We start from the raw sequence: 11,925 nt of genomic DNA, 5'->3' as shown, positions 1-11,925 counted from the left end.
CTGTCCCTGAAGGTGCGCCCCCCGAGCCACCTTCTCCCCCTTTCCCCATTCTTGGGTGAAGGATGAAGACCCTAGACAGGAGGGTGGGGAGGGGGCGGGACTAGAGATTGGCATGAAGACCCTATTGGTCAGAGTACCTGCCCGTCACGAGGGTAGCTCGGGCGGGGATTGGCTGCGTGCGGCGGGGCGCGGCGCGGCGCAGGAAAGGGCCCGAGGGGTGGGGCCAGCGCTGCAGCTGGCGCAGCTCAGTCTCCCAGCAGCCGCCGCCGAGCAGCCCGGCAGCCGCCTTCCCCGCCCGTGCCCGCGCCCCGGCCGGGGCTAGGCCCCCCACCGCCGGGTCCCCGGGGGCTGCAGCAGCGGCGGCGGCGGCTGCAGCGGCGGCGCCGCCCGCGGTTTCCGCCGGGGCCCGGGCGCCGGCCCCGCTCCGCAGGATGGGCACGGTGCTGTCTCTTTCCCCCGCCTCCTCGGCCAAGGGCCGGAGGCCCGGCGGGCTGCCGGAGGAGAAGAAGAAGGCGCCGCCCGCGGGGGACGAGGCGCTAGGGGGGTACGGGGCGCCGCCCGCCGGCAAGAGCGGCAAAGGCGAGAGCCGGCTCAAGCGGCCGTCCGTGCTCATCTCGGCTCTCACCTGGAAGCGCCTGGTGGCCGCGTCCGCCAAGAAGAAGAAAGGCAGCAAGAAGGTGACGCCCAAGCCGGCGTCCACGGGCCCCGACCCCCTGGTCCAGCAACGCAACCGCGAGAACCTTCTGCGCAAGGGCCGGGATCCTCCCGACGGCGGCGGCGCAGCCAAGCCCCTGGCGGTGCCGGTGCCCACCGTGCCCGCGGGCGCCGCCACCTGCGAGCCGCCGTCGGGGGGTAGCGCTGCCGCCCCGCCGCCGGGCTCGGGCGGGGGAAAGCCGCCGCCGCCGCCGCCCCCAGCCCCGCAGGCGGCGCCGCCGGTGCCTGGCGGCTCGCCGCGGCGGGTCATCGTGCAGGCGTCCACCGGCGAGCTGCTGCGCTGCCTGGGCGACTTCGTGTGCCGGCGCTGCTACCGCCTCAAGGAGCTGAGCCCCGGCGAGCTGGTGGGCTGGTTCCGCGGCGTGGACCGCTCGCTGCTGCTGCAGGGCTGGCAAGACCAGGCCTTCATTACGCCCGCCAACCTGGTGTTCGTGTACCTGCTGTGCCGCGAGTCGCTGCGCGGGGACGAGTTGGCGTCGGCCGCCGAGCTGCAGGCCGCCTTCCTCACCTGCCTCTACCTCGCCTACTCCTACATGGGCAACGAGATCTCCTACCCGCTCAAGCCCTTCCTCGTGGAGCCCGACAAGGAGCGCTTCTGGCAGCGCTGCCTGCGCCTCATCCAGCGGCTCAGCCCGCAGATGCTGCGGCTCAACGCCGATCCTCACTTCTTCACGCAGGTCTTCCAAGACCTCAAGAACGAGGGCGAGGTCGCCGCCGGCGTCGGGGGTCCCCCGAGCGGGGGCGCGCCGGCAGCTTCCGCCGCCACCTCTGCCGCCCGGGACAGCTGCGCGGCCGGAGCCAAGCACTGGACTATGAACCTGGACCGCTAGGGACGCCCGGGGGCCGCGCCCGCCCCCCACCCCAGCCCCCGACACACACTCGGAACCCCCGGGACCATCACGCTGCCGCCGCCGCTGTTACCGCCCCTCCGCGCGGGGGCCCAGCGGAAAAGGAGCCGCCCCTGCCCGGCAGGGGAAGGCGGAGGCCGGAACGCTAGAGGCCGCGGCGTTTGGATTTGCTGGGCATGGGGATGGGGGAGAGAGTGCGGAAAGGGGACCCGCAGCCTCGCCCTTTCCGTCTGTCTGGGCCTCCCTCTCTCCCTTGCCACGCCGGTCTCCCCCTTCCCTACTTTGCGTGTCTACTAGTCCATTGCCTCTTGAGTTTATCCCTTTTCTCACCTCCCTCCTGTATCTTCTTTCCTCCCGTTGACCTTCCTACCTCCGCCCTCTGCCTTTCCATTTTCCACCCTTTGGCGGGCGGGGGGTAGGGGAAAGCGAAGGGCAGTGTTTCCGTCTCCATCTTACCCCCGCCTGACTGTTCCCTATTGCCCCCGTTCCTCCTCCTTCTGCGCCTGCCTCTGTACCTCCCTTCTGGTTCCCTTTTCCCCTCTCTCCTGTCGCGTGTCACCATCTTCCCTCCTGCGCGCCCCCCCCCCCCCCCCGCTGTCTATTTCGCCCTGCATTTCTTCCCTCGACTGAGTCCCAATACCCACCCACCCCACCCCCAGTCGAAAGGGAACGTTAGTCCTTAATTTGGATCTAATGAGGTGCAGCGAGAAGTTGCAGCCCTGGACGGCCAGACCACCACCAGGATGGTCCCTCACCCTGCCCCCACCTACTCTCCCAACTTGTTCCAACGTGTTGCATGCCGGGAGTCGGGGGGAGGGGTGCCCGCTGAGGTTTGGGGACAAAATCAACCTAGGAGGTCACCCCGGCGGTGGCGGCGCCCCAGCGGAAGGGTAGAAAGAGAAAGAAAACTCTTTCATTCCGGAGGAGGGGCGTCCCTCTTTCCTATCCTTAGTTCCCCACCCCCCTTTAATTTATTTGATTGTTTCGGGAGGGAGGGGGGAGGGCGTTCGGGGACTGGGAGCTGTCCGAGGTGCTGAGGCGGGTCTGGACTGGAATCCTCCTGGGAGGGGATTAGAGATTGGATTGGGCCAAGGGCCGTGTCCAAGGTGCCAATGATGCGGGCCGGCAGCGCGGGCCGCACTATCTGTCTGTCCATATGTCCGGGAGGGAACTATAAAGCGCTGGAAGCGCCTGCAGATGGTTCTGCGCCGGTCTTTCTTTGAGCCCCGGAAGGGAGGGAGTGGAAGTGGAACTGTAATGGGCAGAGCCAAAGGGCAAGAGATGGGAACCTAGCAGGGAAAGCCGAGTCCCGGAGAGCCGCTACTCTTTGCCCCTCACATCCCCGTGGGCTTTCATTTCACAGAGGGTAAAGGGAGGTAGTGGAAGTTGCGGCTTGGTGATAAGGCTGAATCTCTCCCTCCATTTTGTTTGACCTAGCCTCGCATGGGTGCCCAGGCCACTTAGGGACTGAGTGGTGAGGACAGCAGAGGTTGTTCCCCTCCCGACGGTGAGGTCCATTGAGGCAGAACTCTCTAGTCATTGCTGCTGCTTTTTTCCTACCTCCCCTATCTCTTTCCACCAAAAGAGTTGGTCAAAAGTCCAGTCAGGCTCTTCGCTCTTAGGTGGGGCCTGCCTGCCACACTCAGCCTCCCCCCCACCCCCCCACCCCCATTGGGCTGCTTCAGAGCTGCTTCGAGCGCACTCCCAGCCGGAACAGCCACGGGAGGTAGCATCACTGCTTGAGATGCAGCCCATGCCTCCTTATCCCCAGAGAAGGGCATACACAGGCAGCTGGAAGAAGAGAAATAAGCTATTTAGCTGAGGTCCTTGCTCGGCTCCCGCTGCCTTCTTAGCCTCATGGCTTAGCGCCACGTTCACTGCTTCACTGGCCCAGGGAGGCCTGGCTCAGAAGAATCGCGCCTCTGACCCTGACCGTCGCGGTCGTGGCCAGGACGGGGGAGAGAACCCGGCTGGGCAGCCAGAGACACAGCTCGATGCGCTGTCCGTGGTGCTGACGGGTGCGTCGAGCAGGGTGGGGACTTATGGGGCAGAAGGAGTTGCGGACTCTGCCGCAGTTAGGTCTTCCGGATATTTTGGGAATGGAGTAAGATCTCTTCGGGTGTTTCAAGAGTCCGGTCCGAGGACCCAGGAATGCTGGTCCCACTTTTCCTCCTCGGAGGACAGGACTCCGACTCTCCCCCTGCCTCTCAGCCCAGTGCCCTTGCACCTGGCCTGGAGCCGGAAATCCCCAGTCCAGATTTGTGAATCGAGTTCCCGTGGGGGTGGGGGGAGTCGGCGGAAGGAGAGGCGGGAGCAGCAGCCCATTGGCTGGCATTTGGCGCAGTCAGCGCGGTGCCGTCATCCCTCTTGGTTTAGGAGGAGGGAGGGGAGAAGAGCTCGGGTCACCCCGCGGCTGTCGCCATAGAAACCAGACTGGGCCGGCAGGGCCACCTCTCAACTCTCCCACCTATTGCTGGGGAAACAATCCCGGCCCGCCTTATTTGGAGACAGTTGTCAAAACTAGCTTCCTGATTAGAATTTCTGGGTTAAAGGAATTTAAAGGGAATGGGAAAGAGACCCCCAAAACATCCTGCCACTGGGAGACCTCTGGATATTGCCCGTAAACCCGTTAACACAGTATCTTCCCTTTGCTACACACATACACACACGCGCACTTCCAGGAACCTGTGGTTTGGCACTTAAGAGACCTAGAATAAGAAAAAGGACTCAGTGAATGGTGTGAAATCTCACTTTCCTTGCCGTGCCCCAAGGCATGAGACAGTGCCCTAATCCGATTAGGGGGTGAGGGACTGGGGCCGGATCAGCAAGAATACAAGGAAGATTTAGACTCCTGGGTCAAACTTGATCAGGCTCCTAGTTTCTGGAAGAAAGACTGGTTCATTCAGGCCGTAAAGGGAAGGGCTCAGAACGATCTTGTGCAAAGAGTGTAACAGCAGAAACAGAATGAGGAGTCGCCTTTCTTCTGCTTGGGAGTGAACTGCGGGACAGCGGGTCCAGGTTGAGGTGCGGGGGAAGGTGGTAAAGACGGCCCAGAGTTCTCAAGTAGGCCCAGCAGGGGTGAGGGGTGAACTGAGGAAGGACTGGAGATGGAGGATGGGAGACAAACCACAGCTGGGTCCATGAGTCAGCACTTCCATCCGAAAAAGGGCTGAGGCCAGTCTCCCAGCACAGGGGCTGGAGCAGGAAAACAGATGACTGGATAAACATTGAATGAACATGCTGATACAAGAAGTGACACAACTAAATGCATACATCTTAACCTAGAAACAGACACGTAAGCATTGACTGTGATGAAGGTTTGTGCAATCATCCCATATACACTATCCCCTTCCCCCCCTTCCTGGTCCCCCTTCCTGGAGCAAAGAACAGTCTGTCCTGAAAGCTTTGCTCGCCTGTCCCTGGAATACCTCGGTACTTACTGAAAAAGGAGAAATGAAAAAAATTGCAGACATGTGGGCCGGGGAGTTGTCATGGTAACTGCTTTGCCTGCCAGGCAGGGTGCCCAGCAACCAGAGCATCTGGCAGTATCCAGGAGAACGTCCTCTGGCCTTTACCCACTGGGACTCTGTCGCAGGTGCCCACATGGGCACTTCCAGAAGATTTCTACAACAGATGCTGCTGAAGCAGCCCCTTCAGCCACACCACCAGCAAGCACCAGGGACAGATGACAGCCGGCTGTGGGGACCTGACCTTTTTCATGTGCCCCACTTTGGGTGTTACTGCTGCACCTTTTATACATCCTAGAGGACATTTACTGCCAGTGGTCTCAAGACAGCAGGGATTATCACTTTAAAGACCTTTATTGAAAACCATTACCTTCTCCTTGCCACACGTCCTACACACAGGCTAGGTATGTAGATACAGGATAGAAAAATTGCTTAATTCAGTGTGATAAATGGCAGAGCACAGTTTCGGGACTCAAGTTCCTTTGACTTTAGCTCAATACACTGATAAGGTTTTTAGAGGTGGATCTCTCTGTTGTACTTCCAGGCAGGCTGCCTGACTTCTCACCCCAGCTCTTTTTCCTCAGTATTCAGGTTTAACCCCTTAGTTTCTGGTTTAAATCTTTCCCATCCTGTTTGAGGTTTCATGGTTGGTTTTTCTTTTTCTGTATTCTTCCCACTGTTTCTTTAGCAATTAGCTGCGCTCAAGGTCTTTTTCTGTTCGAAGAAATTACCCGCGGTAGTTACTTCCCCCTCTGTCTACTTTCCTTTCCTCTCCTCTCCACTCGTTAGCATAGTTTCCTATGACTGATATTTAGCTTCAAGCCCATAAATCAGAAAATTAGTCTCTCTGTGTGCATTTCTATTCATGATAACCTAAAAGGAAGTATGATAATAATGTAAATAAGGAAAGATATATGTCTTTACATTACAACCTTTCTACATTTTATGCCTTTTAAAAAATAACTTACATATCCCAGAAAAATACAGAACACCAAGAGAAGTCTAAGAAAGAAGAAGTGCTTCTTATTCCCATCGAGGGCTTGCCCTACAAGATATAAATATGTATTTGAGAGCTAAGGTACCTAAAATATATGGCACTGATACAGGGATACATCCAAAATAGAACAGAATAGATAGTCGAACCCTAAACTCTGGCATACATGGAAAACAAATACATGATAAAGGGGCCATTTCAATTCCATTAAGTAAAAATAGATTAGTCACTTTCGGGACAATTGGATAGGCATTTATAGGGAGAAAACAAAGGCAAACCTTCCTCACCCCTTACTCCAAAATAAATTCCAAATTGACCAAAGATTTAAATAAGAAAAAAGTTACAAAATTCTTAGAAGAGGGGGCAGTTCGAAAGTATTTTAAAATTTTAAATGTATATAACTCTTTATAATCAGCCAGTACAACCTCTAGTATTGACCCTAGAGATATACTTGAACATGTGCACAAAGAGACACAACAAAGGATTTTTTTAAATTGCATTATTATTTGGAATCACTCCAACTATCCATCAGTAGGTTAGGGGTTAAATAAATTTTGATAACTCAAATTACTGAATACTACAGTATTCAGTTTAGAAGAATAAGTTGGACTATATGTACTGACATGAAAAATCTCCGAAACAGGTAGTTAAATTAAAAATTGCATAGCGATGCATAAAATAAAATATAATTTATGAAAAATAATACTGTACTATAATTTCTGTGTGTATATGTGTATATATATATAACAGAAGGTTGAGAAGAATATGCATCACTTTTAATAAGTGACCTCTGGGACAGAACTGGGTTTGGAGGAATGTTGTCTAGGGGATTTTCACCTTATCTGTGGAGTTTACTTTTCTTACAATGAGAATGTATTAGTATATCATTTGTGTAATTTGAAAGCAGTAGTTAATATGGCAGTAGTCAAACATTAAATAAAATACTTGAAGAAAATATGGATAATTTATTATCATTATCATTATTATTATTATTTGCATTGTGTGGTGGGTGGAGAACTTTTTTTAAGGCTAGAGAGACCTTAAAGGAAAAGATTGATTCATCTGGCTACATAAAATTGAAACTTCTGAATGTCAGAGAAATAGAAAAGAAACACTACCATACCATAAATAAGGTGGAGAGACATATAACAAATTGAGAAAATATATTTGCAACACAACATATTTTTCAAAAGAAAAATTGCTTAAAATATGAAGAGGTAATTCACAAAAGAGAATGTAAATAATCAGTAGACTCATGAAAATATACTTAACTTCACTATTTTCCAAAGAAATTCACGTCAAAATAGTAATGGGACATTTCATCTCTTATACTGACAAAGATGATAAAAGTGCAAAATTCCAACCATGCTGAAAGCATGGGAAAATGCACACCTTTTCTCATACTGTTTGTAGACATATATGATGGTTCAGTCTTTGTGGTGTGTTGTTTTGGCAATGGATCAAAATGGGAAAGGCAGTGTATTCTTTGATCCAGTTACCACATTTCCAGAAATTTGCCCTAAGGAGATAAGTGGAAAAGACAAGAATACTTATCATCATGCTGTTTATAATAATAATAAATTGGATACAATCTGAATGAACATCAGTAGATTAAGTAAAAGATGATAAATCAATACTCAGATATTATAAACCATATAAAAATAATGCATCCATCTACATTTACTGACATGAAAAATGACTGTGACAATGTGAAAAATAGCAGGTTAAAAACAGTATCATATAGTCTCATTTATATAAGAGAAAGAGAAAGATTTTTGATCTTGTCACTCATATCTTGACTTAATAACCTCCTCCATCCTTACCACCTTGTCATCAGCCTGCCTCATCATCAGCTTCCATCACATTCCCCTGACTTATTTTCTTCATGGCATATATTCCCAGTTGGTAAATATTTATTTGCTTAATTTGTATCCTCCCAATAAAAGGTCTATCTTGTTCACTGTTATGTTCTCCAATACTTAGTACAGTTCTGGACACAGACTAGGCAGTTAATAAATATATATTAAATGAATGTGTACATGCAGGGGTAGAGCCTTTTAGAAGGCTGTTTCCTAAAATGTTAAGGGCTGCTATCTCTAAGTGGTGGGATTTAAAATGATCATTTTTCACTCTTTTCTAATGCTTTTCAGAGTTTTCTAGTTAGTTATCAATTACATGATTTTTACCAAAATAAGAAGAAAAATTATAAAGAGATAGAGAAGGAAAGAAAGAGGGCAAGGAAGAAAAAAAGAGAAGGAAGGATGGAAAGGAAGAAAGGAAAGGGGGAAAAAAAGAATGAAAAAGAGCCAAAAATAGAGGGAGGAGACAAAATGAGGCTGGGTGGTATTTCTGCTCATCTAAGTCTAGAAATGGAGAAACACATAACCCTGCCCCCTCCCCTCTTACACATCTCTGAAGTCTCTCTGTTCCCTTCCCACTCCTCAGCTGTTTCCAAATCTCTGGGGTTTAAGAATGTTTCTTGCTGGATAAGGAAGATTGGACTCCTTTCTAGCTGGCAAGCACTTGGTATGCACACAGAGCACATGTATGGTGCTTGCACACACACAGAGCAGGGACATACACAAGTACAACTCTTATCAGGATCCTTCCAAGCACATTTAAAGAGCACGTCTCTATCTTTTATGTAACTTCCATAGAAGACCTTGTGTCCCTTATTCAAATAGGAAAGGCAGGTAATTTTTTTTCTTTTCATATTACCTTGTTTATACCCTTTATTTAAACAATGAGAAATAGCACAGTGCCTAGGATACAGTAGGCTCTCAATAAACGTTAATGAACTAAAAAAAAGTGACACTTTCCATGTTTTCCTTTGGTTCCCAACAAGTATACACATTTATCTTTAGGACACAAATGTTGTAATTAATTCCTCCTGGACATTTTGTATTTTTTTCTCCTTCCAAACAGTCCCATTTTATGCTGGTTTTCGTGATGGGTGTTGTTTTTGTTTTGTTTTGGATTTGGGTTTTTTTTTTTAATTTATAAAATCTTTGAGGAAGCAGATGTGGCTCAAGCAGTTGGGCACCTGCCTACTACATGGGAGGTCCTGGGTTCGGTTCCCAATGCCTCCTAGAGAAGACAAACAAGACAGCGAGCTGATGCAACCAGCTGGCATGGCAAGCTGACGCAAGATGACAATGTAACAAGGAGACACAATGAGGAAACACAATGAGAGACAAGAACAAGCAGGGAGTGGAAGTGGCTCGGGTGATTGGGCACCTCCGTCCCACATGGGAAGTCCCAGGTTCAGTTCCCAGTGCCTCCTAAAAAGAAGACAAACATAAACAGAGAGCAAACATCAAGCACAAAAAACAACGGGATGGGATGAGAGAAATAAATTAATAAAATACATCTTAGAAAAACAAAAATAAAATTTTTTTAAGTCTTTGAATTTTATTCTGGTGCTTTTATGTTTTTTTTTTTTTAGATTTTTTTAAGATTTATTTCTTACTTATTTCTCTCCCCTTCCCCCTGCCCCAGTTGTCTGTTCTCTGTGTCCATTCACTGTGTGTTCCCCTGTGTCCGCCTGTATCCTTATCAGCGGCACCAGGAATCTGTCTCTTTTGTCGTTGCTGTTGTTGCGTCATCTTGCTGTGTCAGCTCTCCATGTGTGCACCGCCACTCCTGGAAAGACTGGACTTTCTTTCATGCTGGGAAGCTCTCCTTACGGGGCGCACTCCTTGCGCAAGGGGCTCCCTGCACGCATTGGCACTGCACATGGGCTAGCTCCACACGGGTCAAGGAGACCCTGGGTTTGAACCGTGGCCTTCCCATGTGGTAGGCAGACACTCTATCCATTGAGCCAAGTCCACTTCCCCATAAACAGTCCACCTTTTCTTCCAGTGAATGCCATTCTTTATCATTTATGAAATTCTCATCTATATGTGGATCTCTTTCAAGGCTCTACTTGAATCCGCCGGTCTATTGACTATTGCTGTGCCAAATCATGCCTTTAATAACTGTATCTTTGCAACATGCTCATTGTTCTTTTGCTAAAATTGTCTTAACTATTTTTAAACATAGTCCAGAAGGCCTTTAGGACCAAGCTTGTCAAGTTCAATAAAATTCCTTTGGGATTTGGATTGAGCCTGCATCACTTTTATAGATCAATTTGGAGAAATAGGATAGTTTTACAATACTGAGTCTTTCCATCCTGGAACATGCTAGCTTTTTCTGTTTATTTGGGCCTTCTTTTTATGTTCTATAGTGAAAATTTATAGTTTTCTTCATTTAGATTTTCTTCATTTAGGTTTCCCATGTTTTTCATTAGTTTTATCCAAAAGCACATTTTTTAACTGATATTATTCTGTTATTCCCAATTCTTTTTTTTTTATTGTTACAAGTTACAGAAGAGCCACAGGTTTTTGTATGTTGAATTTGTATCTTGTTGGAATTTCTTTTGAATTTCCTAGGTAGGCAGTGGCATTGTTTGCAAACTAGGATATATTAATAGCTTCCTTTTCAATATTTACACATAGCATGTATGTTTTCTTGTCTTATTGTATTGACGAGGACCTCCAAAACATTGCTTAGTGCTATAGAGATGACAAGGGGCAAGCTAGCAGCAATGACTAGGTTAGAAGGGATAATAAAGACATCCTTGCCCTGTCTCTGACTCTAATGGGAATGTTTCTAATAGTTCATCAACTATATTTTGATCTGTCTTTTCATTCCACATATCCTGTTTAGTCTTTATTGTTATGAAGTAAGTCATAAATTACCTGTCCTGTGTGGAGCCCCAACTGAGCCACGTTGGACTACATAGTCCTGGCATATGTAATTCGCAGAGAGAGGAGGTAGCTAAATGCTCCCATGGGACTCCTCTATCCCACCTGCCATTTAAAGGCAGTGTGATGTGATGTACAGCACAGACTAGGAGTCAGAGATTTGAGTCCCTACTCTGCCCTACTAGCTGTTGATCTAAGTTATTCAATCTTTCTGAATTTAAGTTTTCTCATATATCAGAAGGGAACATTCATCTCCGACTTCCTCAGTCTTTCAAATGGCTGATAGGAATGGCAATATTACTGTGGCTGGGACGAAGCCTACTGCTATGGTAGACCATACTGGGGATTAAGGGCCAGAGGGAGAGGACAGAATGGGACCCGGGGCTGCTCTGGGCAGCTCTGCTGCAGCCCTGGAGGCCTGGGCCTCCCACGAGCCATCCTGAGACCTGGATGGCTCGTGTTTACTCCTTGTTGCCAGGTCCTGGCTCCAGGGGAGCCCACGTGCCTCCCTATGGGATGCCAGCCAGGGGACTGGCTCCTTTTGCCAGAGTGTAGAGATTTGTGCCAGCCTGGCCCAGCACAGCAGCATTCCTGAGTCTACACATGTGCTTGGGGCCAGCAGACCAGGTCCCCTCCCGGGACTCCCCACTCCTCAGATCTGCTTGCCCCAGGCTGGCTGAGGTCAGCAAGGGGGATCAGCTGAACCCTTCATCCAGGACTCACCTCCTTTGTGACCTCGAGGGGGGGTGCATCTGGGGACACTAGGCCCCAAGAACCTTCACAGCCTGCCTGTGAGCACACATGTGGGCCCTGCCTCTACCTCCAACTGCAGGGTGAGGTGGAACTATCCTGAGATTGGTGGCATTTCTGGGCTCCGCTACATCCTCACAGTGGGACCTTGTGACTTGTGTTTGCCCTCATCTGTCATATAAGAGTAATAACAGCCATCCCACTATTACAGAGGATGCTGTCTCAGGTGCGATCATGTGTACGGATATGCTTTGCAAGCTGTAAAGCACCATTCAGATGTAAAGTGGCCCCGAGTCTGGCCCTTACAAGCATGGCCACAGACGTGGCCATTGCACGGATGTGGGTACAAGACAGACCTAGAACTTGTCTCTCTGCCTCTCTATGACAATGGTAGGAAAAGCGAAGGG

The 11,925-nt window shown here is 49.6% G+C and overlaps 1 protein-coding gene across 1 annotated transcript; it reads left to right on the top strand.

The window, feature by feature from the left end:
- The first annotated feature begins 407 nt into the window (after positions 1–407).
- CDK5R2 (cyclin dependent kinase 5 regulatory subunit 2) lies at positions 408–6,978 on the top strand. The gene has a single exon (XM_058300104.1). The coding sequence runs from the start codon at positions 432–434 to the stop codon at positions 1,542–1,544; it is 1,113 nt and encodes a 370-aa protein (XP_058156087.1). The 5' UTR covers positions 408–431; the 3' UTR covers positions 1,545–6,978.
- The last annotated feature ends 4,947 nt before the right edge of the window (positions 6,979–11,925 follow it).

This window comes from Dasypus novemcinctus, chromosome 7, assembly GCF_030445035.2.
Source record: "Dasypus novemcinctus isolate mDasNov1 chromosome 7, mDasNov1.1.hap2, whole genome shotgun sequence".
In the NCBI taxonomy this organism is placed as follows: domain Eukaryota; kingdom Metazoa; phylum Chordata; class Mammalia; order Cingulata; family Dasypodidae; genus Dasypus; species Dasypus novemcinctus.
Note: the sequence above shows the minus strand (reverse complement) of the source record. Positions and strands in the feature narration are given on the sequence as shown.